Source organism: Alosa pseudoharengus, unplaced genomic scaffold, assembly GCF_046254945.1.
Source record: "Alosa pseudoharengus isolate Yale_2024_CS ecotype anadromous, Long Island Sound unplaced genomic scaffold, YU_APseudo_1.1 YU_APseudo_1.1_scf_5, whole genome shotgun sequence".
NCBI lineage: Eukaryota > Metazoa > Chordata > Actinopteri > Clupeiformes > Clupeidae > Alosa > Alosa pseudoharengus.
This window is the reverse complement of record NW_027468837.1, coordinates 29683079-29710369: the sequence shown is the minus strand read 5'-3', so window position 1 is coordinate 29710369 and position 27291 is coordinate 29683079. Positions and strand designations below refer to the sequence as shown.

At 41.1% G+C, this 27291-nt stretch overlaps 4 protein-coding genes and 1 long non-coding RNA gene across 5 annotated transcripts in view; 1 reads left to right on the top strand and 4 right to left on the bottom strand.

Annotated features, from left to right (window-relative positions):
* ccdc174 (coiled-coil domain containing 174) overlaps window positions 1-17126 on the bottom strand; it is a 41558-nt gene extending 24432 nt beyond the window's left edge. Inside the window, exons 1-9 of the mRNA XM_076267486.1 lie at window positions 16987-17126; window positions 16320-16433; window positions 16127-16227; window positions 15805-15863; window positions 15457-15613; window positions 14700-14795; window positions 14210-14346; window positions 13749-13843; window positions 13227-13356 (exon numbers count right to left, since the gene is read on the bottom strand). Coding sequence (XP_076123601.1) covers window positions 13227-13356; window positions 13749-13843; window positions 14210-14346; window positions 14700-14795; window positions 15457-15613; window positions 15805-15863; window positions 16127-16227; window positions 16320-16433; window positions 16987-17025 — 928 coding nt within the window. The 5' untranslated portion in view covers window positions 17026-17126. The remainder of the gene's footprint in view (window positions 1-13226; window positions 13357-13748; window positions 13844-14209; window positions 14347-14699; window positions 14796-15456; window positions 15614-15804; window positions 15864-16126; window positions 16228-16319; window positions 16434-16986) is intronic.
* Window positions 7273-11610, bottom strand: LOC143103701 (uncharacterized). Its single transcript, XR_012982938.1, has 4 exons — window positions 11520-11610; window positions 8914-9076; window positions 8602-8735; window positions 7273-7336 (listed from the first exon to the last, which is right to left on the bottom strand). It is a non-coding gene; the product is annotated as an uncharacterized LOC143103701 (long non-coding RNA).
* A 1656-nt stretch (window positions 17127-18782) lies between the features above and the next one.
* Window positions 18783-20739, bottom strand: LOC143104119 (uncharacterized). Its single transcript, XM_076268064.1, has 2 exons — window positions 20555-20739; window positions 18783-20001 (listed from the first exon to the last, which is right to left on the bottom strand). Exons 1-2 carry the CDS (start codon window positions 20674-20676, stop codon window positions 18858-18860), a joined length of 1266 nt encoding a protein of 421 aa, XP_076124179.1. The 5' UTR covers window positions 20677-20739; the 3' UTR covers window positions 18783-18857.
* A 273-nt stretch (window positions 20740-21012) lies between these two features.
* ghrl (ghrelin/obestatin prepropeptide) lies at window positions 21013-22907 on the top strand. Its single transcript, XM_076267733.1, has 4 exons — window positions 21013-21411; window positions 21579-21725; window positions 22185-22268; window positions 22542-22907. The coding sequence occupies exons 1-4, from the start codon at window positions 21349-21351 to the stop codon at window positions 22653-22655; spliced, it is 408 nt and encodes a 135-aa protein (XP_076123848.1). The 5' UTR covers window positions 21013-21348; the 3' UTR covers window positions 22656-22907.
* tatdn2 (TatD DNase domain containing 2) lies at window positions 22908-26645 on the bottom strand. Its single transcript, XM_076267732.1, has 6 exons — window positions 26313-26645; window positions 25822-26106; window positions 24571-25644; window positions 24338-24465; window positions 24041-24224; window positions 22908-23845 (listed from the first exon to the last, which is right to left on the bottom strand). Exons 1-6 carry the CDS (start codon window positions 26643-26645, stop codon window positions 23705-23707), a joined length of 2145 nt encoding a protein of 714 aa, XP_076123847.1. The 3' UTR covers window positions 22908-23704.
* Window positions 26646-27291: the final 646 nt, after the last annotated feature.

Here is a 27291-nt window from a genome sequence, read left to right as displayed (position 1 = left end):
AAGTTAAGAAAGGATAAAGCATTAGTTGTGGGGACTAAGTGAAAGAAATCTTAAAAAACCTACAAACCCTACACACAAACATACTCAACTTCAATAATGACAATGCATAGCAAGCTGAGGTACAATAAATGATCAGTTGTGAAGACCATACAAAGGAATTTAAAGGTGTGGTTCAGGATTTTGGACATAGGACCTTCATTTCCAAGTTAGCAAGTGTGATATTTATCAGTGGAGACCGTTTTAAACATATTTCATCCAGTCCTTCTAGTTGCAGAGTTCGCAGGTGCTAGGCTAGCGCAAGTCATCCGTATGTGTTAGCCTGCCACTAAAAACAGTCTTACCCACTCCACAGTACACCCGAGGCAAATAAATTATAACGCCAGACTTTCGATGTAAATGTCTGTGTTGATAGTTTTATTTCTAACATTATTCTATCCTTGCATTTTAAATGATCGCATTACATTTTGAGGGACTAGTTTCTAAGCAGCGGCAGAATTTTACTTGCTGTGGTTAGTAGTACTGCGCCAAAAAGTAAACAGAGAAGCGCACTCCAATCGGGACACCTAGTAGTAGCCTAGGTAATATCAGTCCGCCGCTGCCGCTGCCGTTGCTTATATGCCTACTACCAACTTCAGGGAACAAAGTATAACTATTGCAATGCAATGCAAGGGTAATTTTATTTCTAACAGTATTCTATCAACACAGACATTTACATCGATAGTCTGGTGTTATAATTGATATGCCTCGGGTGCACTGTGGAGTGGGTAAGACTGTTTTTACTGGCAGGCTAACACATACTGTTGACTTGCAACTCTGCAACTAGAAGGACTGGATAAAACGTGCTGAAAACAGTCTCCACTGATAAATATCACACTTGCTAACTTGAAAATGAGGTTCTATGTCTAGAATCCTGACCCACCCCTTTGAAAAGGCACGGAATACACTCAGCTACTGCCAAACACTTAAAATTGAGGGACTGTAAAAACATCACTTGTGGGGACCAATTGAAAAAGTCCTACACACACAAAGTTGTGGGGACCAACTAAAGGCATCTCAAGCGGTCCTACACACACTTCACTTCAATAAAACAGTTAGAATCAAAGTGAGGTAGGATAAAACATGAGTTGTGGGAACCAATTGAAAAAGTCCTACACACACAAAGTTGTGGGGACCAACTAAAGGCATCTCAAGCGGTCCTACACACACTTCACTTCAATAAAACAGTTAAAATCAAAGTGAGGTAGGATAAAACATCAGTTGTGGGGACCAAATGAAAAGGTCCTACACACACAAAGTTGTGGGGTCCAACTAAAGGCATCTCAAGCGGTCCTACACACACTTCACTTCAATAAAACAGTTAGAATCAAAGTGAGGTAGGATAAAACATCAGTTGTGGGGACCAATTGATAGAATTCAAAAAGCCCTGGCCTACTCTCAGCTTCAATAGGATATATCAGTTGTTGGAATCAAGTGAAAGAAAAGACTACATATATTGTAAGACAAAGGGGAAGAAATTGTATGCTATAAACTGTACCCAAAGGTTACGTTACTTAGGCTGGCTACGTAGTGCTAACAGACTAATCATGATTATGTTACCTGAGTGGCACATGTTGGGAGGTCACTGCTAGAAGGCACATTTTCCAGGCTGCAAGTGGCATCCTCACCCTTGATAAGAAGAGAAATACATGTGCACAAAGTGTTAACATGTACCCTATGAATAGACCGTCAGTCATAACAACCTTCTAAACACCTTCACCTTGCACTTAGATTTGTATCTTTTTTTAAAACAGTGCATGTATGCTATAAACTGTACCCATTGCTAATGTTACTTAGGCTAGCAAAGTAGTGCTAACAGACATACAAGCAGCCTCTCTCATGAGATGACAAGAATGGTTACTTTCTGCCTGGCATTTTCTCTCTCCTAGTATGATGCAGTAAAAGTTGCATGTAATTCAAATTAGTGGCTAACTAGCTAGTTAGCAATAGTTTACATACAGCTCCAGGAGTTATGTTACAGTGAGCAGAACGATAGCTGGACAAACTAGTTTCACATGAGGTGTAAGCACCAGCGCTATTACTGTGGCCCTAGCCTACCTAATGACCGTCAAATTCTGCTTCACAATACTATTTCCACAACAGGCAAAGACTGATTATGTTACCTGAGTGGCAGATGTTGGGAGGTCACTGGTAGAAGACACATTTTCCAGGCTGCAAGTGGCATCCTCACCCTTGATAAGAAGAGAAAGACATGGGCACAAAGTGTTAACGTGTACCTTATAAATAGACCGTCAGTCATAACAACCTTCTAAACACCTTGCACTTAGATTGCCATCTTTCATTATTTTATTTAACATGAGTTATAGGGACCGGGTGCAAGAAACCATGAAGGCCCTACACACAAACCTGACTTCAATATGATAATTAGAAGCAAGTTAAGAAAGGATAAAGCATTAGTTGTGGGGACTAAGTGAAAGAAATCTTAAAAAACCTACAAACCCTACGCACAAACATACTCAACTTCAATAATGACAATGCATAGCAAGCTGAGGTAGAATAAATGATCAGTTGTGAAGACCATACAAAGGAATTTAAAGGTGTGGTTCAGGATTTTGGACATAGGACCTTCATTTCCAAGTTAGCAAGTGTGATATTTATCAGTGGAGACCGTTTTAAACATATTTCATCCAGTCCTTCTAGTTGCAGAGTTCGCAGGTGCTAGGCTAGCGCAAGTCATCCGTATGTGTTAGCCTGCCACTAAAAACAGTCTTACCCACTCCACAGTACACCCGAGGCAAATAAATTATAACGCCAGACTTTCGATGTAAATGTCTGTGTTGATAGTTTTATTTCTAACATTATTCTATCCTTGCATTTTAAATGATCGCATTACATTTTGAGGGACTAGTTTCTAAGCAGCGGCAGAATTTTACTTGCTCTGGTTAGTAGTACTGCGCCGAAAAGTAAACAGAGAAGCGCACTCCAATCGGGACACCTAGTAGTAGCCTAGGTAATATCAGTCCGCCGCTGCCGCTGCCGTTGGTTATATGCCTACTACCAACTTCAGGGAACAAAGTATAACTATTGCAATGCAATGCAAGGGTAATTTTATTTCTAACAGTATTCTATCAACACAGACATTTACATCGATAGTCTGGTGTTATAATTGATATGCCTCGGGTGCACTGTGGAGTGGGTAAGACTGTTTTTACTGGCAGGCTAACACATACTGTTGACTTGCAACTCTGCAACTAGAAGGACTGGATAAAACGTGCTGAAAACAGTCTCCACTGATAAATATCACACTTGCTAACTTGAAAATGAGGTTCTATGTCTAGAATCCTGACCGACCCCTTTGAAAAGGCACGGAATACACTCAGCTACTGCCAAACACTTAAAATTGAGGGACTGTAAAAACATCACTTGTGGGGACCAATTGAAAAAGTCCTACACACACAAAGTTGTGGGGACCAACTAAAGGCATCTCAAGCGGTCCTACACACACTTCACTTCAATAAAACAGTTAGAATCAAAGTGAGGTAGGATAAAACATGAGTTGTGGGAACCAATTGAAAAAGTCCTACACACACAAAGTTGTGGGGACCAACTAAAGGCATCTCAAGCGGTCCTACACACACTTCACTTCAATAAAACAGTTAAAATCAAAGTGAGGTAAGATAAAACATCAGTTGTGGGGACCAAATGAAACAGTCCTACACACACAAAGTTGTGGGGACCAACTAAAGCCATCTCAAGCGGTCCTACACACACTTCACTTCAATAAAACAGATAGAATCAAATTGAGGTAGGATAAAACATGAGTTGTGGGGACCAATTGAAAAAGTCCTACACACACAAAGTTGTGGGGACCAACTAAAGGCATCTCAAGCGGTCCTACACACACTTCACTTCAATAAAACAGTTAGAATCAAAGTGAGGTAGGATAAAACATCAGTTGTGGGGACCAATTGATAGAATTCAAAAAGCCCTGGCCTACTCTCAGCTTCAATAGGATATATCAGTTGTTGGAATCAAGTGAAAGAAAAGACTACATATATTGTAAGACAAAGGGGAAGAAATTGTATGCTATAAACTGTACCCAAAGGTTACGTTACTTAGGCTGGCTACGTAGTGCTAACAGACTAATCATGATTATGTTACCTGAGTGGCACATGTTGGGAGGTCACTGCTAGAAGGCACATTTTCCAGGCTGCAAGTGGCATCCTCACCCTTGATAAGAAGAGAAATACATGTGCACAAAGTGTTAACATGTACCCTATGAATAGACCGTCAGTCATAACAACCTTCTAAACACCTTCACCTTGCACTTAGATTTGTATCTTTTTTTAAAACAGTGCATGTATGCTATAAACTGTACCCATTGCTAATGTTACTTAGGCTAGCAAAGTAGTGCTAACAGACATACAAGCAGCCTCTCTCATGAGATGACAAGAATGGTTACTTTCTGCCTGGCATTTTCTCTCTCCTAGTATGATGCAGTAAAAGTTGCATGTAATTCAAATTAGTGGCTAACTAGCTAGTTAGCAATAGTTTACATACAGCTCCAGGAGTTATGTTACAGTGAGCAGAACGATAGCTGGACAAACTAGTTTCACATGAGGTGTAAGCACCAGCGCTATTACTGTGGCCCTAGCCTACCTAATGACCGTCAAATTCTGCTTCACAATACTATTTCCACAACAGGCAAAGACTGATTATGTTACCTGAGTGGCAGATGTTGGGAGGTCACTGGTAGAAGACACATTTTCCAGGCTGCAAGTGGCATCCTCACCCTTGATAAGAAGAGAAAGACATGGGCACAAAGTGTTAACGTGTACCTTATAAATAGACCGTCAGTCATAACAACCTTCTAAACACCTTGCACTTAGATTGCCATCTTTCATTATTTTATTTAACATGAGTTATAGGGACCGGGTGCAAGAAACCATGAAGGCCCTACACACAAACCTGACTTCAATATGATAATTAGAAGCAAGTTAAGAAAGGATAAAGCATTAGTTGTGGGGACTAAGTGAAAGAAATCTTAAAAAACCTACAAACCCTACGCACAAACATACTCAACTTCAATAATGACAATGCATAGCAAGCTGAGGTAGAATAAATGATCAGTTGTGAAGACCATACAAAGGAATTTAAAGGTGTGGTTCAGGATTTTGGACATAGGACCTTCATTTCCAAGTTAGCAAGTGTGATATTTATCAGTGGAGACCGTTTTAAACATATTTCATCCAGTCCTTCTAGTTGCAGAGTTCGCAGGTGCTAGGCTAGCGCAAGTCATCCGTATGTGTTAGCCTGCCACTAAAAACAGTCTTACCCACTCCACAGTACACCCGAGGCAAATAAATTATAACGCCAGACTTTCGATGTAAATGTCTGTGTTGATAGTTTTATTTCTAACATTATTCTATCCTTGCATTTTAAATGATCGCATTACATTTTGAGGGACTAGTTTCTAAGCAGCGGCAGAATTTTACTTGCTCTGGTTAGTAGTACTGCGCCGAAAAGTAAACAGAGAAGCGCACTCCAATCGGGACACCTAGTAGTAGCCTAGGTAATATCAGTCCGCCGCTGCCGCTGCCGTTGGTTATATGCCTACTACCAACTTCAGGGAACAAAGTATAACTATTGCAATGCAATGCAAGGGTAATTTTATTTCTAACAGTATTCTATCAACACAGACATTTACATCGATAGTCTGGTGTTATAATTGATATGCCTCGGGTGCACTGTGGAGTGGGTAAGACTGTTTTTACTGGCAGGCTAACACATACTGTTGACTTGCAACTCTGCAACTAGAAGGACTGGATAAAACGTGCTGAAAACAGTCTCCACTGATAAATATCACACTTGCTAACTTGAAAATGAGGTTCTATGTCTAGAATCCTGACCGACCCCTTTGAAAAGGCACGGAATACACTCAGCTACTGCCAAACACTTAAAATTGAGGGACTGTAAAAACATCACTTGTGGGGACCAATTGAAAAAGTCCTACACACACAAAGTTGTGGGGACCAACTAAAGGCATCTCAAGCGGTCCTACACACACTTCACTTCAATAAAACAGTTAGAATCAAAGTGAGGTAGGATAAAACATGAGTTGTGGGAACCAATTGAAAAAGTCCTACACACACAAAGTTGTGGGGACCAACTAAAGGCATCTCAAGCGGTCCTACACACACTTCACTTCAATAAAACAGTTAAAATCAAAGTGAGGTAAGATAAAACATCAGTTGTGGGGACCAAATGAAACAGTCCTACACACACAAAGTTGTGGGGACCAACTAAAGCCATCTCAAGCGGTCCTACACACACTTCACTTCAATAAAACAGATAGAATCAAATTGAGGTAGGATAAAACATGAGTTGTGGGGACCAATTGAAAAAGTCCTACACACACAAAGTTGTGGGGACCAACTAAAGGCATCTCAAGCGGTCCTACACACACTTCACTTCAATAAAACAGTTAGAATCAAAGTGAGGTAGGATAAAACATCAGTTGTGGGGACCAATTGATAGAATTCAAAAAGCCCTGGCCTACTCTCAGCTTCAATAGGATATATCAGTTGTTGGAATCAAGTGAAAGCAAAGACTACATATATTGCAAGACAAAGGGGAAGAAATTGTATGCTATAAACTGTACCCAAAGGTTACGTTACTTAGGCTGGCTACGTAGTGCTAACAGACACATCATGATTATGTTACCTGAGTGGCACATGTTGGGAGGTCACTGCTAGAAGGCACATTTTCCAGGCTGCAAGTGGCATCCTCACCCTTGATAAGAAGAGAAATACATGCGCACAAAGTGTTAACATGTACCCTATGAATAGACCGTCAGTCATAACAACCTTCTAAACACCTTCACCTTGCACTTAGATTTGTATCTTTTTTTAAAACAGTGCATGTATGCTATAAACTGTACCCATTGCTAATGTTACTTAGGCTAGCAAAGTAGTGCTAACAGACATACAAGCAGCCTCTCTCATGAGATGACAAGAATGGTTACTTTCTGCCTGGCATTTTCTCTCTCCTAGTATGATGTAATTCAAATTAGTGGCTAACTAGCTAGTTAGCAATAGTTTACATACAGCTCCAGGAGTTATGTTAAAGTGAGCAGAACGATAGCTGGACAAACTAGTTTCACATGAGGTGTAAGCACCAGCGCTATTACTGTGGCCCTAGCCTACCTAATGACCGTCAAATTCTGCTTCACAATACTATTTCCACAACAGGCAAAGACTGATTATGTTACCTGAGTGGCAGATGTTGGGAGGTCACTGGTAGAAGGCACATTTTCCAAGCTGCAAGTGGCAGCCTCACCCTTGATAAGAAGAGAAAGACATGGGCACAAAGTGTTAACGTGTACCTTATAAATAGACCGTCAGTCATAACAACCTTCTAAACACTTTCACCTTGCACTTAGATTGCCATCTTTCATTATTTTATTTAACATGAGTTATAGGGACCGGGTGCAAGAAACCATGAAGGCCCTACACACAAACCTGACTTCAATATGATAATTAGAAGCAAGTTAAGAAAGGATAAAGCATTAGTTGTGGGGACTAAGTGAAAGAAATCTTAAAAAAACCTACAAACCCTACACACAAACATACTCAACTTCAATAATGACAATGCATAGCAAGCTGAGGTAGAATAGTTCTAGTTGCAGAGTTCGCAGGTGCTAGGCTAGCGCAAGTGATCAGTATGTGTTAGCCTGCCACTAAAAACAGTCTTACCCACTCCACAGTACACCCGAGGCAAATAAATTATAACACCAGACTATCGATGTAAATGTCTGTGTTCAATAAGCTTAACTATAGCCTTAACTCAAAACAGTTGTTAGGCATATATCATTCTGATCTGTAGAAATGTCACATGCAGCCATGCCTACATTCTGCTTACTGCACATTAATTTTAGGCTAATATATTATGATATTCAGTATTCAGGAATGATATTTTACCCTATCATTCTATTGTTAAAGCAGTCATACCTGCAGGCATTTAATTGGGCTACAGGTTTTCTACAGGAATGGCATGTTGCATAAACTTGCGACGTGTTCCGAATACAGAGTTGTTATTGAAAACTTTGGCGTCAGCAAAACAACTGTGCACCGATGTGTGAATTCAATTTGTTTTATTCTACAGGAACAAGCAAGAGAGCACATTAAGTTGCCTAATGTTGGGGAAGCGCCAGAGATGGCTGAGATTCTCTGAAGGTTACATAACGCAATGCGAATAAACTGTTTCCATCAACTTTATTCGCATTATACCTTATGCGCATCGAGAGTGGATCCACCCCCCCTCTAGCAAATCAAATATTGATGCGCATTCAAAATTTTGATGTGCATTTCACGTTGTTTCCATTCGAATAGATAAAATGTGCATTAGCAAGTTGGATGGAAGCACGCTAACTAAGAAAGGGATCACTCACAGGTTGGGACAGTGATTAATAAAACCATGCAAGCAAAGTACAGGTGTTTGTAAACTGAAAAGCAGTACACAGAAATCGAAGAAAGCTATTATTCTAATTTAAATCTAATAAAGTTATTATTTTAAACAGAAATTGCTAACGCTGCTAGATCTCACCTCATTTCTCCATGGCCAACAAACAGAGATGTGGTTTACCATCAACCTCAATTAACTTCATGCGGCAATTAGGAGTCTTATGGTCATCATTCACCAATCTCCCAAGACTGTTGTCTTCCAATGCTGCGTCAATGCTGGAAAATGCATTAAAATCAACAAGAGCAATTTTTTGAAGGAACACTCCAATTTTTTGAGAAATAGGCTCATTTTCTAACGCCCTAAGAGTTTTACAGTTTTTTTTAATCCAGTTAGTACATTTAGTAAGACCTCTGGAACTGGCAGTAGCACTTTACCTATTAGCCTAAAACTTACCACCACCATTTGCCTTTCCATTTAAAGTCAAACAAAAAGACACAGCAAGCTTTATGGTAGATTTTCCTCCTATGCTGAGCTTCTACTGCATCAATGATTACTCCTCTGTATTCAACCACGAAATCACCCTGCTGGAATGGTGCTAAGGTAAAGACACCACGGCCTGAAAAACAGAATGTGGGTCAGAAATGTACAAAAAACTTCATCAGCATACATGAGCATATAAACTTAGGCCTTAAATCAGGAACCAGTTAGGGCTGGGCGATATGGCTAAAAATAATATTGCAATATTTTTAGTCTATTTGACAATATAGAATATATATCTCAATATTTTGACATTTTCTCAAAAGTGCTTCATGAATTCTCACTTTCACCCTATGTTTTAAATCATGCCAGTATGATAAAGTAGGCTATGATAAATCATACCAGTCCAATCCCTGTAAATTATACCCGCATGAAAAAAATCTTGGTTATTCACAAGTGGTTTCTATTTTAAATTTGCATGTAAAAGCAGAGGTGAAAGTAGTTTTGAATTATTGCCAGTAGCCTACTAGTAAAGTTTCTCATAGGGAAAAGTGTGCATACAACAAAATTCAACACATCTAAATAGGGTACATCAGTTGATTTATTTTAGCCTATTTGCAGAGCATTCATCATGGCCTGTTATTTGGCTTGATCATTCTATATCTGCCTCAATGCTAAGATCTCGTAAATGTAATGTAAAATTCAATCTGGAGGGGAAGCATAGACAAACATTTACCACGAGAAATGCATGTGTGGAGAGTGAGAAGTGCGCATTTGCGCTGTCATTTTCAAACAGTCAGATGTGTACATAGACAGTATCCCTTCTGCCTAAGGCACAGATATCGTTGTAACTTTAATTTGAAGATCCCTTGCTATTTGTGTTGCTTCCATCTATTAACCTAGCTCATTGTTGAACAACACTAGCCTATGCTACCGCTGCTTTTGAACTGAAAGTTAACTTTTTCACATCTACACCTAGATGTCATACACTTTGTACATTTCACATCTACACCTAGATGTCATACACTGTCCGAACTGTTCAGGATTGGTTGGTGAGTGTGTGATGTGCGTTGTTCACGTTGTTACTGAGAGGGAACCCTCAAGATCAGAAACTAGAGGGGTCTAGATACTCTGTATAACTCATTATACTGAAAACAATACCATGGCATATAGTTTCTGATCTTGATATAAGATTAATAACACTTGGTTAGATTGTATTAGATAAGCAGCAGTTTTGCAGTATATTAATACTGTTATCGATGGCCTAAGCTAAAGTCCACAATCTCTTGAAACATAATCTTTGAATCAAGCCATCTTCACTCCATGTTTAAAAGTAACACTTCAAAGCACACGATTATACGCATTATTTTCTAATCTTGAGCATGAACAAGCAAGAAATCGTGTCCTGACTGCAAATCTTACTCAAATTTCCACTAAATAAACGTAGCCACGAGCATAGCCTACTGTAGCTGCTACACAGGCATGACTGGTGTGAAGTCTACAAGTGATTATATACATCACGTCGCCAGCATTTACACATCTATGAAACAAACCTGCCGACGACCAAAGTGTTCGACAAAAAGTTTACAGCGTCTTCTTGAGAGCTCGTCTGTGCTACATACAGTGGCCACTTCATTCACGCCTTCCGTTATTCATGCAGCTCCTTGAAATGTATTGCAACATTGACGTACAACGTATGCCTTCAACGCATGTGAACGAGACAACGACTTTGTTAAAGCCGAATTTATCCACGGTTCAGTTTGAATTACTTGCTGTTAACACGTAAATTACTGTGACTTTTGCTCAGTATCCAAAAACAGCGCACAAGACTGAAACATTAAGCATATTTCTTACCAATAGCGGGGACATGTTTTTGCAGCATGTAGGCGAACTCTCAACAGGTGTAGCCTACATTAACAAGCAAGAAAGCGTCCTGACTGCAAATCTTAGTCAAACCAGTAAATAAACATGTAGTCACGCGCATACACAGGCATGCATGATTACCTCTGGCTTGATGTGAATGTAATACCCGACATCACGTCGCCTTTACACATCAAACAAACATGCGAACGACCAAAGTGTTCGACAAAAGTTCACAGCGTCTTGTGAGCTTGTCTGTGCTATGCCTTCACCGCATGTGAAGGAGACCATTTGTTAACGCCGAATTTATCCACGGTTGAGTCTTACTGTTCACACGCAAATGACTGTGACCTTTGCTCAGTGTAAACAAACAGCACACAGGCTGACACATAAATTAAGCATATTCTTACCACTATCGAGCGGGGACATATGTTAAATGTTTGCAGCATGTCGGCGAACTCTCAACACTTTTACATGATAACACTCTCACTTTATACTGCAACCTACACAACTCAAAACCAGCGCAGAATTACTTGAACAAACAAATTGCTGTAGTCTGTGAACTTGAATATGACACTGCCTGCCTGAAGCTAGTTTTTAAAATAGCGCCTTGTGGAGGAATAAGTAGATCTCAAGACACAACTGAACATCTTTTACAGAGTTCTGAGCTGTTAGCAAACATTTCTGTTTTCCTGCTGTTTCCGGTTTAAAATATTACATACCTTTTTTAGGGCTAATGAACTTAGCTTCCAGCATTTCAGTGTCTCTGCAATTACGTGCATGGTCACATGCTTCGCGCATGGGATTTTGTCTTCGTTGTAACGTTAGCATGTTAATCTGTAAATGAAGACATTTATATTAAACGATTTGTATCGTGTCAGTTTACCACATTTGGACAGCAGAAGTTATTCCTTCAAGGGAAATGAACTGTTGCTAACTCAATGTGCACCAAATTCGTAATTGCTAGCACATTATGCTGGCTCACTTTTACAATTTACTTAGCCATCTTTGCATATGAGCTGCCTAGCATAATGTGCTAGCAACTACAAACGTGGTGTTAGTTTAACCAATATAACACCAGGTTTTGTGAAAGTATGTCTTAGGAGTAAGGCATAAAAACAAACACAATATTTACGTAGTCAAATTTAACAACCACAACTAGCGTTTACCAACTGCTTTGAAACTGCCTACAGATAAAAAAGACCTGACATCTACTGAAGCTAGCCCACCATGCATTATGTAGCCTTTTGACTTCCCTCGCCCTCATTTGTTTTTTCTTTGTTCAAACATTTCGACTTAATGTGTATAAACTGATACAATATGCTGTAGTAATAGGTATTTACCTTTTGTTGCTGCTGGCATGGTTGTCCTTCCTCTGAAGTTTGAGAAAATGACGATTAGTCAAATGAAGTCTGATAACATTACATTTTCTGAATGCAAAGTTATACTTAACTTACCTTTTTTGTAATGTCAAAACTAGGTATGAGAAGTGTGATATCTACATGCACATAGAATACTATCAAGAACTTTATTCCAGCATTCATAACTCATTTTACCCATATTATACAAGTGCATAATTAAAGAATTCACCATGCTACTCTCAATGATAGGGCAACCATCTTAACATGCAATTTAGCTATAAGCTAGGCTACTTGCTGCTACATGTGCTCCCCTTGACCCTGAACATTAACACTTACAGCAGTTAGGCATGCATTGTTATTTGACAATCTACAATTAACATTTACTCTCGCAATTTAATTAAACTTACTTTTTATCTGTGAAGTTGGATGATGTTCCATAAAATAGTAAAGATCTGTAGAAAAAATATCGCTGTTCCCAAAATGGTGGATGCTTCTTCTTCTGCTTTTGGTTTTCTGGCGGTCTTTCGATGATGCGATCTACTCATTTGCATATTCTGATTTCTCGGATCTGATTGGTAGATGTCCATATGTGTGTGTGTGTGAGAGAGATATGCAGTTACAGTGTCTGGTCATGGGTTGGCGGTACTGAGCACCCCAAAACACACACAAAACACACATTTTCAAAATTTCATGACATATAGGCCAACCTAAAATTTTGTATCTAGGCAGTTGGCAATGTTGTTCTAGGCTCATCTAAAGGAAAAACATAATGGGGACCAAGTGTAAGTCCCCACCATTCCAGCGGTCCCCACCCCGTGACTACTTTGTCAGGTCGAAGTCCCCATTTTGTGATAAAGACAAGCACACACACACACACACACACACACACACACACACACACACACACACACACACACACACACACAGTATATACATCAAACATACACATAGTGATTGTTGGTGATCTCAGTTTTGATATGTCATTGAGTATAGATAATATAATGCCATAAGGCTGTCTAACTGTCTGATGACCAAAATCGTCATGAGCTCCCCACCAACCCAGCGCACCTGACTCCTCCTCGGTTCCATCCAGTTTGCTCTTCTTCATCTTCCTCATCCTCACTTTGGCCAGACGAGCCTCCAGCAGGGCCTTCCTCTTCTCCTTCAGTCGCTCCCTCTTACTGCGCTGGTCTGTGGTCTGATAGGACAGGAGAGGAGCGCGCGCACGCGCGCACACACACACACACACACACACACACACACACACACACACACACACACACACACACACACACACACACACACACACACACACACACACACACACACACACACACACACACACACACACACACACACACACACACACACACACACACACACACACACACACACACCAATAGTGAGTAGGGAGGAGGGGGGGGGTAGGAGTACAGAGACACAGAGAGAGTAGTGGTTGTGTTGTTTTGTGTTGTGTTGGGGGGGGGGGGGGGTACAGATGCAGTTGGAGAAGAGGAACACACAGAAGAACATTAAGGGGTGATTTAGGCTGCTGATGTGGTGACCCTTGTGGTGGTTTGTTTGTCGTACCTGATCTCTGAGCATGTCCAGGGTTTCCCTCTGTTTCCGTCGCTGCTCCTCATCCTGGGCAAACGAAAAGTAGCCAACACCCAGCTCTCTGGCCTCTGGCAAACACACACAGCCACACACACTCCCTTAGCTATGACTTTTACCCAGTACAACATCTTACAGTAAAATTAGTCAGACAGAGAACAACCGGACACAGAGTTAAAAAGTGAGATATCTATGTAAACAACTTTAAAATGTACGCACACACACACACACACACACACACACACACACACACACACACACACACACACACACACACACACACACACACACACACACACACACACACACACACACACACACACACACACACACACACACACACACACACACACACACACACACACACACACACACACACACACACACACACACACACACACACACACACACACACACACACACACACACACACACACCTTGTTCCCTGATGTTCTCGTAGTGAATGGGCCCTATGGGTCTCTTCATGCTCTCCTCCTCCTCCTCTGCCCACTGCTCCCTCTGGATCTCTCTCCGCATGTCCTCTGAGAGCAGACTCTTATCACCGCTACCCAACCTACAGTACAATCACACACACAGTGCATATTCTGTATATGTAGACACAATAATGCAGTCTAGGCAACAAGGGAAATCTACCACAAAGCCAAGGCTATCAGCAGTTGGCATCTCTTAGGACATTTTAGCTAAATAAAATGCAATCAGCAGTCAGCATTTCTTAATACATTTGTGAGTCCTTTGTATTTTGTCTGTCTTCTATGTGTGATGTAAGAGATCACATGATAAACGTCCAGTAGATAAACTTCAAGCTTCAAGAGACAGTAGCGGTACTTGTGCACAGCAATGGTCTGTGGTGTCTAAGGGATGAGCAGCTCTGAGGAGAGTTCAATCTGCTGCTTATCAAAGGCTTACCTGCTTTTCTGAAAATCCTGGTCCATTTTCTGAAAGTTTGGCAAGTCTTTCTTCAAACATTTGCGTGATCTTCCCAGGGCATCAACATATTCCACCCTGTGTGGCAGACAGAAGGCTCAAAACAATGACTCATGCCTCAGTCAACACATGACCCAAACTTCAGGTGTTAAGGGTTGTATCAGGGATTTCAGGCCCAAAAAAGGCCCAAACATAGACGATGAGAGAGAGGGGAAAAAAGTCCGCAACACCAGTATATGCTCCCAAGTTATAGTTTATTTATCGTGACGTTTCGGGCCAACTCAAGCCCTTCATCAGACGTGAACATAGACGATCACATTCATCTAATCTTTCCTAACGATCCACTAGCTGTCTGTTCCATAAGCAGGCCGTCAAAAAAATGCGCCTCTGTAGGCAGCCTAGGCTCCGAGATCTGTACACAAAATCATTTGCTACAAACACGGGTTGGCAACCCACTCAAAGGCAAAATAAAGTGTTTCAAACAATAACCGACGAGATGCGCGTTAGGACAGTTTTAATTGCACGGGAGGGAGGGGGAGGGAGTAGCGAGCTAGCTCTCTGTTTTGTTTGAACATCAACAGAAGTGACGTATCCCCGCTATCACTGATACAACCTTTAAGGTCCATTTCAACTTCAAGTTTTAAATGTACTAAAATAACTAGACTAAATCACTAGACTAAATAACTTCCGGTCACATTAGATCACATTGGATTACGTTTTGTAAAGAAAGAAAGGTTACCATTCTTCATCAGGGTTCTGAGGGGGAGGAACTGGAATTTGTTGGTCCTCTTCTTCCCCGTCTCTGTACGCACTCGAGGTGTTTGCAAGTGCATCTCTTCTCTGGTCAATGATCTTCTGGGTGAAGTCCACCAGGAAAAGTCCCTCCGTCTCCTCATCTGGAAAAAGTACAAGAGAGACTTACAAATAACCACACGCTAGAATATACAATTCACCTCAATTTCATATAAATAAGCCACTATTATGTCATATGTGGGAGTGGGAGTGTGTGTGTGTGTGTGTGTGTGTGTGTGTGTGTGTGTGTGTGTGTGCGTTGAATAGAATGAATGAATAGAAAGCTAGAGGGGACCTGGGAAATCTCCTTTGGTCATCTGCTCATAGATACGAGCCTTCTCCTCCAGTTTCTTTCTGTAAGGATGCAGAACGAATACACAAGTAAGCAATGGAACAGTACTTGATGCAGCATGAATACTATACCCATTTCTGTAAGATTATGTCATCACATAATCAGTTGGTAATTCAGTGGAAGTTATAACCTACTGGATAGTAGTATGGTAAAAAAAAAAGTTATTAAACTTCTTGTATCCTCACACTAAATTCATGTGATTCTCTGTTCGTGGTGTGGAACAGTAGAGACTACATAAAACACAAAGTTCCCTAATCCAACTCACTTTGATTTGTCCAGATTATTCTCCTCCTCTGCACGGAGTTCCACATCCTTCTGAGCACGTGCAGACACGCCTTCATTCTGTTTACTCCAGATGCTGGGCTTCTACTTATACACACCGTGCACACACACACAATCAACAATCTACCCAGAAGAAGCACATCTGACCACAAATGCATACAAGTGATATCTGTTACCTTAAGCTTTGGTCTGTCGGCGGACCCAGCAGCAGAAGTTCCTCCATGTTGGGTGATCTTTTCCTGTCGAAACTCCTGCTGTTTCCTGTAAAGCTCTGCCTTCAGATCCACCAGCTAAGAGGACAAGTATTTGAGATGTCATATATTAAATAAAATAGTATGTAAACAATCTATGTATAGTTTCATTTGTAGCCTACATGATGCTGCACTGATCATTCTGTCCAACTCTAGTAACTCTCAAACGTTCAAGTGCTCAAGTTCAAAAAGAGTTAAAATATTTTGTATACAAACACTGAACCAACACGTTGGCCTTGGCAGCAATCAATCGATTTATGAGTAGATCATACAAAGCATGAGGTTAGGCTACATATTACTTAGTACAAACACAGTTAGCTAGACGACCATTATTAAATATAAACTAACAATATGATACTTAACTTTTCCCACTGAAAGCTGAAAGTTAACGTTAACGTTAGCTATGACGCCTGTACCTTGGCTGCTAAAGTACAAAAAATATTCAAGACTTTCATCCTGTCTTCTGACACTTTCTGACACTAAGTAATCTTTGTAAATGTCACTATGCTACTCAGCTAGTTCGTGCTAGCTGCTAGCTATCTGTTAGACAAACAATATAAAATAAGATTATGAGCTAGTCTAATGTCCTTACCGACGAGGCTGTAACGTTAAACTGCTTCTTTTTGTCCATTATGGAGATATGAAATCCAAGCTGATTACCCACACATGGACATCAGTTGAGCATATAGTGGTGAATCCAATCCATTAACAGTAAAAAAATAGACTGAATCACATCTTCTTCTCTGGCAGAATTGGTAGTACTGCAGTGCGCTACCGCCATTATCGGTTACAACTGGTACTGCACGTCTTAAATTCCCCTGGTACTTGGGGAGAATCAGCCTAAACTGTCTAGAAACATTGAACCTCTATTCCATTTCTTTGTGGCTGATACCCCAAGCCAATGAATATAATTGTTCTTTCACCTACAAGCTGGTAAGGGAAGCTGGCTCTGTAGTGGGAGCTGAACTGGAGTGCATCACTTCAATATCTGACAAAAGGACCCTGAACAAACTGATCAACATACAATGAATGTCATCCACTCCACAGCACTATTAAAAAGCAAAAGAGCTTGATCAGCTGGAGACTTCGCTCACTGCCATGCACAACTGAAAGGCTGAGGAAGTCATTTGTCCCCAGGGCCATTGAACAGTTCAATGCTTCACTAAAGGGAAGAGGAGAGATAGACTTCTCTGCTTAGTCTGTCTGCCTCTCCACCCTCTCCATGTTTGAGTACTGACTGCCCACTACTGCTTTACTACTGTTTTACTAATGTCCACAGCCTAGTGTTTTTACTACTGTTTTACTGCCACACTGTTTTTCATGCTATATTAGCACACATGACCAATGACTTCTGCAACAATACTGAATGGCTGTAACCCTATTACCTTAACCTGTTCTTGCACTGACAGGGTGCACCTTCACCTCAACACTCACTCTCTTGAGAACCTTACCATGCACACATACCTACAGGACTACTGTTGGGACTACTTTTTGCACCTTCACAATGACACTCACTCTCTTGAGCACCTTACCATGCACATACAACTAAAGGACTACTGTTGGACTACTTTTTGCACCTATGACACTCACTCTCTTGAGCACCTCACCATGCACACAGAACAGGCCAATCCCGGCCCTGTCACTGCAAGCATCTCATGCTTGATCACCCTCAAGCACACTGTGGATTTTTTTATTTAATTTATATAGTATATTTAGTATTTCGTTTAGTTGTTTTTCTTATCTTCTACTGTCTCTATTGTACAGTAGAGTTTGGTTATGTTTATACTTATACTTACCATTTCTGCTGTAAGTGCATGTTGTGTGTGATGTCTGTATGCTACTGAGACCTTTGAATTTCCCCTTAGGGATCAATAAAGTATCTATCTATCTATCTATCTATCTAAGAATTTGGCAAACTGTTTTGGGAAGTCTTCCATCCTCACATTTCTCTAATGAAGTCAGTAACTACTACCTTCCTCCTCCACTTGCTGAGTCCTGAGAATTAAGTTGGGCGGAAAGCAGGTGCCTAACTTTCCTCCCTGGACACATATTTAACCATGTTTGTGATATGATGGTATGATGCAATGATCTGAATCCTTTACAAATAAATAAAATATGTATATATTAAAAACCTTTTCCCTAACACTGCATAAATATAAAAGAAAAATACATTGTTTATTGTTAGGCCAGGGTTAAACAAGCATGCCACTAAGGGGTAGCACATTTGTTAATGTAGATAAATCTGGACATTGAAACCATCAGATAATTCAATATATTGACCTGTTGTAAAACTGAAATAAAAACAAGAGGAAAAAAAAGATCCGAGGGCAGAACTTTACTAATTAATTAGACTTTTACTTACACAAGGTAAAATATAACTGTGTTGTTTTGTGCTCAAATGAGAACACCATATGTTCACTTGAGCCATAGTATGGGGAAATTCAAAATTCTTGAACATACAATTTAGTAAAACAGCATGGGATGAGATGGGAAGACAAAAATGTGATCACTTGTTGATTCTATTTGTAAGCTTTTGTCCAGTGGATCCGGATTTGTGTCCAGTGGATTCGGATTTGTGTCCAGTGGATTCGGATTTGTGTCCAGTGGATTCGGATTTGTGTCCAGTGGATTTGGATTTGTGTCCAGTGGATTTAGATTTGTGTCCAGTGGATTCGGATTTGTGTCCAGTGGATTCAGATTTGTGTCCTGTAGATTCAGATTTATGACCAGTGAATTTGGATTTGTGACAAGTGTTATATTCTGTTTCTTCTGAGCTTTTGAACCTTTCGGTGTAGCTGTGTAGTCGTTCTGAAGTAGCGCCTGCATAATGTCTGTCCATGTGTTGACTACATTTTTGATGACTGCTTGGCTACAACTGAATAGTGCTGCAAGGTGGAAGTCTTTATAACTGTGCCTTAACTTCATCAAAGTAAGAAACACCTGATCTGCAACGCTAAGGCATTTAACTTTCCAACCAGCGAAGTAGCTGACGGTGCCCTCCAAGCTAGTGGCACATTCAACAATTTTATTAAAACAGTCTCTATCTGGAAGGCCTGTCTCCATCTTAACCACCTCGTCACTCAGTCGAGAGGGAGTGTACTGGCTCTTAACATTGGCCAGCTTCAGCTTTAGAACTCTCAGCTCTTCCTTGACATCTTTCAGCTCCGTTTCCAGAAGAATATTGACTTGACTATTTGTTTGAGTGCCAACACTGGGACAAATCTTGGTTAAGACTGGTGATACAATATGAACGGACTCGACGGGAGGGATATAATTCATTATGACTGCCTCGCCATTACATATTGACCCTTTAAGAGTACTATTGCTGGTCAGGATTGTTCCCACACTCATCATTGCTCCTATTAGAGGAACATCATTGCTTGAGATTGTTTTCACAGAACGCACTGATTCTACAGGAAGAACATTTTGAGTAGTTGGTTGTTCTACAGCACAAACAGGCTTCTTAACAGGACGGTATTTGGGTATTTTATGGTCAATGCAAATGGTCCCATCTTTGTTCTTGAAAAGAGTAGGACCCCTTTCTTTCCCTTCTGGGAAATGACAACTGCAAATTCTGGAGGTGATAGAAGGCTGTCGACCACTGCGTCTATAGCAAAAAGAAACAAAGAACAAAAAGCTTAATAATTATTGGTCAAAACAGTGCATTCAAAGAAGGGCATGAACATGTATTACCTGCTCAAAATCTTTAGTTTATGTCCCAAAAGTAAATACTACAGTCAATGAACATGCCAGAGCCATCCAAATGGCAGTTCCTGGAGTCATTGTTATGAATCAGATCATGTTGAGCATCACTGTCATTTTAACAGTATGTGCTCAGTATTTTCGGATAGGTAGGCCTACAAAGTTAAACATGTATGCATTTATATCTTCATTGCACTTTTTATTTAGACCAAGCCTTTGCGATACAGATAGCGCACCGGGTGAAGGTTGGATGAGGAGGCAAAATGAGTAGTATCGACTTTTGCATTCAGTGTTTGTTGTTTCTGTAGGCCTATGCATGCCAAAATAATTTTATGCGCTTGATCATGCCGTGCTGATCATGTCAGCCCAAACACAAATCCACCAGGAACATTCATTCAAGATGTGGTTTAACCAGAATTCATTGATCCCCTCTGGTTACTATACTTGGATGTACTTACCCTACGACACGGGCCCATCTACGCCTCGTTGTGTCGTCTGTGGGGAACCTGTAAAATTTACAATGGTGACGTATACCACCGTCAGCATAATGATTACAACAGGGTGCAAAACAGCGAACCATGTTCAGGCTACAAGTCCAAATGGCACCCACTAATTTTTAAAGTACACCACGGTTGAACTTTTACTGGAAGGTTGACACAACTTGCTAGCACATGTGTGCACAGTGCACAACAAAGATTGTTAAGGCGGAGCCAATCTTTGTGCACAACACAAGTCAACGACGCCACGATGACGACACCACTGTCCACATATTGTTTCAAAATAAAAGCTTCTGTTTTTGACAGACAGAGGGCCAACCAGGTCCAGGGTGATAGCAACAAAAAAAGCCTAACATGTCTACCTTTGTTTCAAGTCCTGTCTATGCATCATCAGAGACTTTAGTATCATTGTGTGTTTCTTTTCAGGGGGCAACCAGGACATTTGTGGGCTCCTGACAGACCTGACTCACTAAGTAGAGATCTCAGAAGCTTTTAGGCCCACTTGCACCATGTTTGGATTTTTTTCTGATAACGCTCAACACACACAACACAGACATGCAGACACACACCTACATAATGTGCTTATTTAACACCAATATCACACATTAAACATAGCCTACATTAGCAAGTATCCAATGTATTATCCACTAAGTACATTTGCACACACAATCTGTTGCAGATACAAGCAAGAGGCCAAATATATTTGGTTTGTTTAACTGTTGCTATTTACTTGCAGTCTTTTCATTCTTTTCAAAATGCACATATATAAAAGGAACACAAGTCTCACCTCTTCGGAAAGAACAGTAAGCACCTGTCTGGTAAGTGCATCTCCCTCTTTCGATCACCACAAAATATTTACATTTTAGACTACATTTTCATGGAACCTCTCCTCCAATTAATATCAACCAGAGTTGTTGTCTATGCTTGCAGCATGTGTCAGCAGTTAGATTTATGACATCCGTGTTACTGTGTTATTTTCTCTCAGTTGAGCTCAACAGACCCAACATCGTTAGCCATGTTTCTGATGGGCAGCCGTGCCAGTCGCATGATCATGCTCGTATGTACTCTGGCGCTGTTGATGGAGACGGTCAGAGGTGGCTCCAGCTTCCTCAGTCCTGCCCAGAGACCTCCGGTACTAAACTGCTGTGTGTGCATTCTGGAGCTTAACCTTTTTGTTAGTTACAGCAACACTATATAGTTATTTTACTTTAAAATGAAAGCTTCAACCTTTGATGATCATACATTACAATGCCTGGTTTGGACAATAACTTTTTTGTACTGTGCAAGAACATGTACTTTTTTGATTACAGCGGTTATAAATACCAATTCTTATAGTGTTGTTTTAACAAATTAAAATATTAATGTAAAAACATTGAGTACATCCAACATCTTGTCCGGTTAACATCTGGCTCCGAAATAGTTCTGTCTGTCTGTGAATTGTATTGAAATTATATATCAAAACACTAAAGTGAGGTAAATGAGATGGCTGTTGATGAGCCTACAAGCCTAAATCTTACACTAAATAGAGTTAAACCCCAATGCAGTGACTGCTGCCTACTGTGCCTTACTCTGTGTGTGTGTGTGACTCTAGGGGAAAGGAGACAGAAAGCCACCTCGACTTGGACGCCGTGTTGCAGCTCAACCAGACACTCCACAAGAGGATGGCCACACTCTGGTACACACTCTAAGGAATCATGATTCAGGATACATACCTTGTTTTCTTCTTTTATAACACACACTAACACATAGACTTGCATTAAAGAACATAATACACACACACTTTCTCTCTCTCGCTCTCATATAGATATACATATAACAAACATTCTGTATACAATACGTACAGTCATGTAGATATATTTAATATGCACCTACACTCTAACAAGTGCTAAGTGCTCAAATACTACTGAGGCATTATACATTCATTCTTACTATAACTATAACCAAACAGGTCAGTCCTCCTTTTCAACTGGGCCTGACTCTGACTGAGGCCGAGTTTGCAGAACACGGCTCTGCCTTACAGAGAATCCTTGACAGCATCCTGGGAGACACAGCAAGTGAGTAGGAAGATCATGTACAGCTCGTGCCCACACCAAAATCCTTATCCATTCTCAATCATTAAGCCTTGTCCAAGACTAAAACAGAGCTTCGGTGATGATTGAAAGAGCTTTCAGTCTAGTACTGGTACTATGTCTTCTTTTTAGCAGGACAGCATGTAATACTAGAGTGCTGGAAAACTAAACACTGATAACATAAGTCATGACTCCTCTATTGTGTGTTTCAGACTGATCCTACTGCTTTCTTGAAGTGTGTGTTTGTCCAACACATCAATACCATAACACATCAAACAATTTCAATCAATAAAATTGACTGAAGCATGAGTACCTGTGCCTGTGTTATGTCTCTGTGTTATGTTTGTCCTCTCATACAACTGTGGTCTTTACACAAGTAGCTCAAAGACTTCTCAGACAGCAGAGGGCTTTTCCAGGAAAGAATTTGGCCTTGAACTGTACAAGAACAGAGCCAATTCTCTTTTAGAATCAGCTGTGCATTCTGTCATGAAGCAACCTCATGTTCCATTTTATTCTCGGTGGATTTATCCTCATCAGTCAGGAGTCAAGTCCTTCATCTCTTTTCCTTACACATACCTACTTACGTGTGACGAGTGTGACAACAACATGAAGGAATACTAAAATACATTGATCTTTAATAAAGAACTATAAGGCAATGCCAGCATTTTGCACTAAAACTGCAAACATATTCTTAAGACTCTCCTACTGACTTGCATTAACATATTAACAACAATTTCTTTCTTTTTTTTAACAGGAAATTATGATTTTTTTTCCAATGTGGTTTTAACCTAAACATGTGTCGATGCAAACTCAGAAACTTACATTTTATGTCCACCAGGTATTTTAAAAAGAAAATCAAGTTCCTCCAGATTACAGTCACTTTTCAAAACAATAAAATCAGCACAGTGGCCATGTGATTGACTATGGCATGCCAGTATCGTCAAATGGTTTCCATATCCTTCCAAGTCAGTCTTTGCAACATACCACAGCTGTTGTGAAGGCCAACGTCCTGATTATGGGCAGTGTTCTGTGGTCATCATGCTTACATACCATAGATTTTTACGGTGTTTTGACAAACTGTTTGCAAGACAGTGGAGAGTGGCTGCTCCTTTAACATGCTTATCTCTTGCAAGATGTGTTTACCCATCCCAGGGTGGGCAAAGCTACACACACTCTTGCTCACCTACAAGAAGAACACCCATAATTACACACAGACAGTGTAACTGTTAATATTGTAAATGATTCCAGTTACATTTTCATGGAATATCTACATAATTGTCCAGAGGCCTATTTTTCTGCCTAGTAGAACTGAAATGTAAAAGTGACTTCAAACTTTCAAACGCCACTCTAGATACAGTGTCTGTACACAAACACACACCTGTCGTGGCAAGAAGTAAGGAGCATCCGTCTCCATTAGAATGCGATCCAGAGGGATTCTCCTTACGGAGTCCCTAACCTCCGCAGCCCTTGTATACGTTACCAGTCCCGTAAAGCCCACGCACAGGTTTGGGAACTCCGTTAGAAATGGCTCAATCACAGAGAATTTGTTAGTGAAGCAGTGCCTGTAAACACACACACACACACACACACACACAAAAGGAATGCAGTGATATTGTAATGGTTTCATATGGTTTTATAAGTGTCCATTACATAATGAATGATTAAATGTACTGACCTGTGTATTTTGTAGTCTGGAGGGACACACTTTTTCATAATCTTCATAAGATGGTCATCTGCATCTCTACAGTGAATCACCAGAGGCTTGCCCATGGAAACAGCTAACCGAAGTTGCCTCTCAAACACCTACTCTCACACACACACACACACACACACACAAATTATTTAAGAGAGAACACAGAATTAAAACGTTAAATGAGTAAATGTAAATCTTGAACCAACATTTCTTACCTCTTTCTGCTTGCTATACTGTGTGTTGTTTTTGTGAGAATAGTCCAGGCCGATCTCTCCGAAAGCTATTGCCTTAGGGTGGCGCATAGCTCTCAGGACGATCTGCTCGTGCCTGGCACAGTAGTCCTTGGCGAAGTGGGGGTGGCATCCAAACGCGCCCCACACCAGCTCCTCGCCCAAAAGCCCTTCCCACAGACCCTCCAGCTCCGTCAGGCGCGGGTTACAGAAGTTTGCCACACAGCCGTAGAAATCCGCCGGGAAGCTACTGCTGTACCGACTCCGGAAGTTCTGGAAAGTTCCACGGAAGCCCAACTTACCATACAGCATGTCCAGGTGGCAGTGGCTATCAATGAAACCCAGAGGCTCCGTCATCCTCATCTGGGCAGGGTCACTTGAACAGGTAGGGGACACCTGCAATGCAGGTGCCTGACTGTTGCCAAGGACGTCACTTAAAGAGGAGTGACTGGACGATTGGACTTGAGATGACTGTGGGGAAGGGGTGGCAGAGCGGAGAGCAAATGGATCTGGGGAGAAAGGCGCGCAGATATTGGGATGCTGCTCCCAGTAGCTCCACCATGGCATCACAGAGGGGCTAAGGTGAGTGGAGCCATTGCTGACAGGACTGCCGTTGCTCCCTAGCAAGGACTGACTGGGTGACACTCTCGAAGAGGTACTACTGTTCCCATACCAGGATTGGTTCGGTGATATTGTTGAAGAGCTTCCACTGTTTCCGATCCAATATTGGTTGGGTGATATTCTTGAAGAGCTTCCACTGTCTCCAATCCAGGACTGGTTAGGTGATATTGTTGAAGGGCTTCCATCATCTCTAAACCAGGTATGCTTGGGTGTCACTGTTGAATGATACATTGAAAAACTTGTTGGTGTGATGAAGCTGTGATCATGGTAGGTAGATTCTCGATCACTAAAGTTTGGTTCTTTCTTTGTCGTCATTATCTCCGTCTCTCTTCTCGCATGCCGTGGCTCAGAACCCTCATCCTGCGACAGAGCCCGAATCTCGACCTGGTCGTCCGCATCTGACCAGTCAGGGGAGTCGCAACCACCACGGATCTCAGCCTAAGAGCATCGGGCACAATCAGACATTATTCATTCAATCTTGACCCATGAAACTTCCACAAGAGTCTCCTGCTCTCCAAAGTAATCTCCCTTACTCAAAAAAAGAAAAAGAAAAAATGCCAACCCTCATTCTCTCTCACATTTCTGTGGTTATCTCGTTATCTCTCTCTTGCTCACCTTTTTACGGTTTCCTGGTTTGACCTCTACTTCCTCTGTCTCAATAAACACCAGTGAGGCGGGCCCTGGGTCGCGGCTGAGAGACTCTGCTGGCTTGTGGGCTGAATGGTGACCCCCAAAGGCTGTTGCACTGGGGTCCAGCTCCAGACTGGGCATATCTGGCGAAGCTGGTGATGAGTGCTTCCTGAGAGTAGATGCTTTCCTCTTCTTCCTTCTTCTGGGAGTGTTGATTGTGTTGATTTCTGACCTTTCCGCTTGGGCTGAACCAGTCTCTTTTGACTCCACCTGACGAAAAGAAGAGACCCGCCAATCTACACATGAAAGCTAAATTTGCAACAAACACTGACTGACCGCACATTTTGGTCTCTAGGTCTGACGCAGGTCATGTGGAGAAAACTATCAAATCTTTGGTTTTCTGTTGTAGGCTTAACATGCATTCAGGCAAGGGTATGTGTGTATTTTGAGGTTACTGGGTGCATTACTGTGGTTACCTCAGAGGAACCTTTGCCTTTCTGAAGCTTATGAAACAGTTTCCTGGCCCTGTTGAAATGCCGATGGCCTTTCGGGGTGCTCTCAGTAGATTGTGTGGCCACTGGAACTGTTTGAGCACTGAGGGGCTCTCCTGTTGGGCTGGTCAGCCTTAAGTTGGCGACTTTCCCAAGACTGTCTGGCGCCTCTGTGCTGTCTTTGCCCTCTTCTCCCCACTGGGTAGGCTGGGGAGTGCCCCCATTACTTTTCTTCATTTTACGAGGGGAGGCACCACCAGCTGTGCGAAGCCAACCAAACTTCAGAAGTTTCCCTTTCTTCTTACTTGGGTTCATCATGCTCTGATAGAAAAAAAAAAAGGAAAAAAAACACAGGCTTGCTTAATATTCAGTATGGCATCACTTTGTATGTCGGATTTCTGATGCAGCTGACCAAAAACTACAGCTAACACGAGTTACATATCATGGTAATTATAGTTCTAGTTATATTTGTCAACTGCTTCAAGACATCTGACATAAATTTACCAAGATAGGAAGATATGAAGGCCTCCAACGTCAGCCAACATTAGCAAGCTAGCATTAAGTTTGCAAAACAACACAATAAACGAGTTAGAAAGCCATTGGTAGTTTAATAAACATACACTACAACAAGATGACGTTACAAATGACATACACATGAAAAACATCGTTCATTGCGAAAATAAAAGGGAATCATTTACACAATGGCGTGCCACCATTATCAGGTAATGCTCAGGCCTAGTAGCTAAATTAACTTAACGTTAACAAGCCAATCTCGCTAATTTATTAGCAAAGAGTAGGTTAGCTAAGTCAATGCCAACTCTGATAATGTCTTCTTAAATTTGTATAAAAGTTGTCTGACAAACCTTTGGATATGTTTTGTATCTAACGATAGTACTAATTAAACACTCCATCATTAACGTTAAGTTAAGGTATCTTAAATATCACTCACCATCTGTAACGTTAG

Coding starts and splice junctions, on each gene's coding strand:
- LOC143104119 (XM_076268064.1), bottom strand. CDS start 20,676: ATGGTTCGCTGTTTTGCACCCTGTTGTAATCATTATGCTGACGGTGGT. Junction 20,002..20,554: donor AGATGGGCCCGTGTCGTAGG/GTAAGTACATCC, acceptor TTTTTGCTATAG/ACGCAGTGGTCGACAGCCTT.
- ghrl (XM_076267733.1), top strand. CDS start 21,349: ATGCACATATATAAAAGGAACACAAGTCTCACCTCTTCGGAAAGAACA. Junction 21,412..21,578: donor GAACAGTAAGCACCTGTCTG/GTAAGTGCATCT, acceptor ATTTTCTCTCAG/TTGAGCTCAACAGACCCAAC. Junction 22,269..22,541: donor AAGAGGATGGCCACACTCTG/GTACACACTCTA, acceptor ATAACCAAACAG/GTCAGTCCTCCTTTTCAACT.
- tatdn2 (XM_076267732.1), bottom strand. CDS start 26,645: ATGATGAACCCAAGTAAGAAGAAAGGGAAACTTCTGAAGTTTGGTTGG. Junction 26,107..26,312: donor AAGGCAAAGGTTCCTCTGAG/GTAACCACAGTA, acceptor TCTTTTCGTCAG/GTGGAGTCAAAAGAGACTGG. Junction 23,846..24,040: donor CTTACTTCTTGCCACGACAG/GTGTGTGTTTGT, acceptor TTCTTCTTGTAG/GTGAGCAAGAGTGTGTGTAG.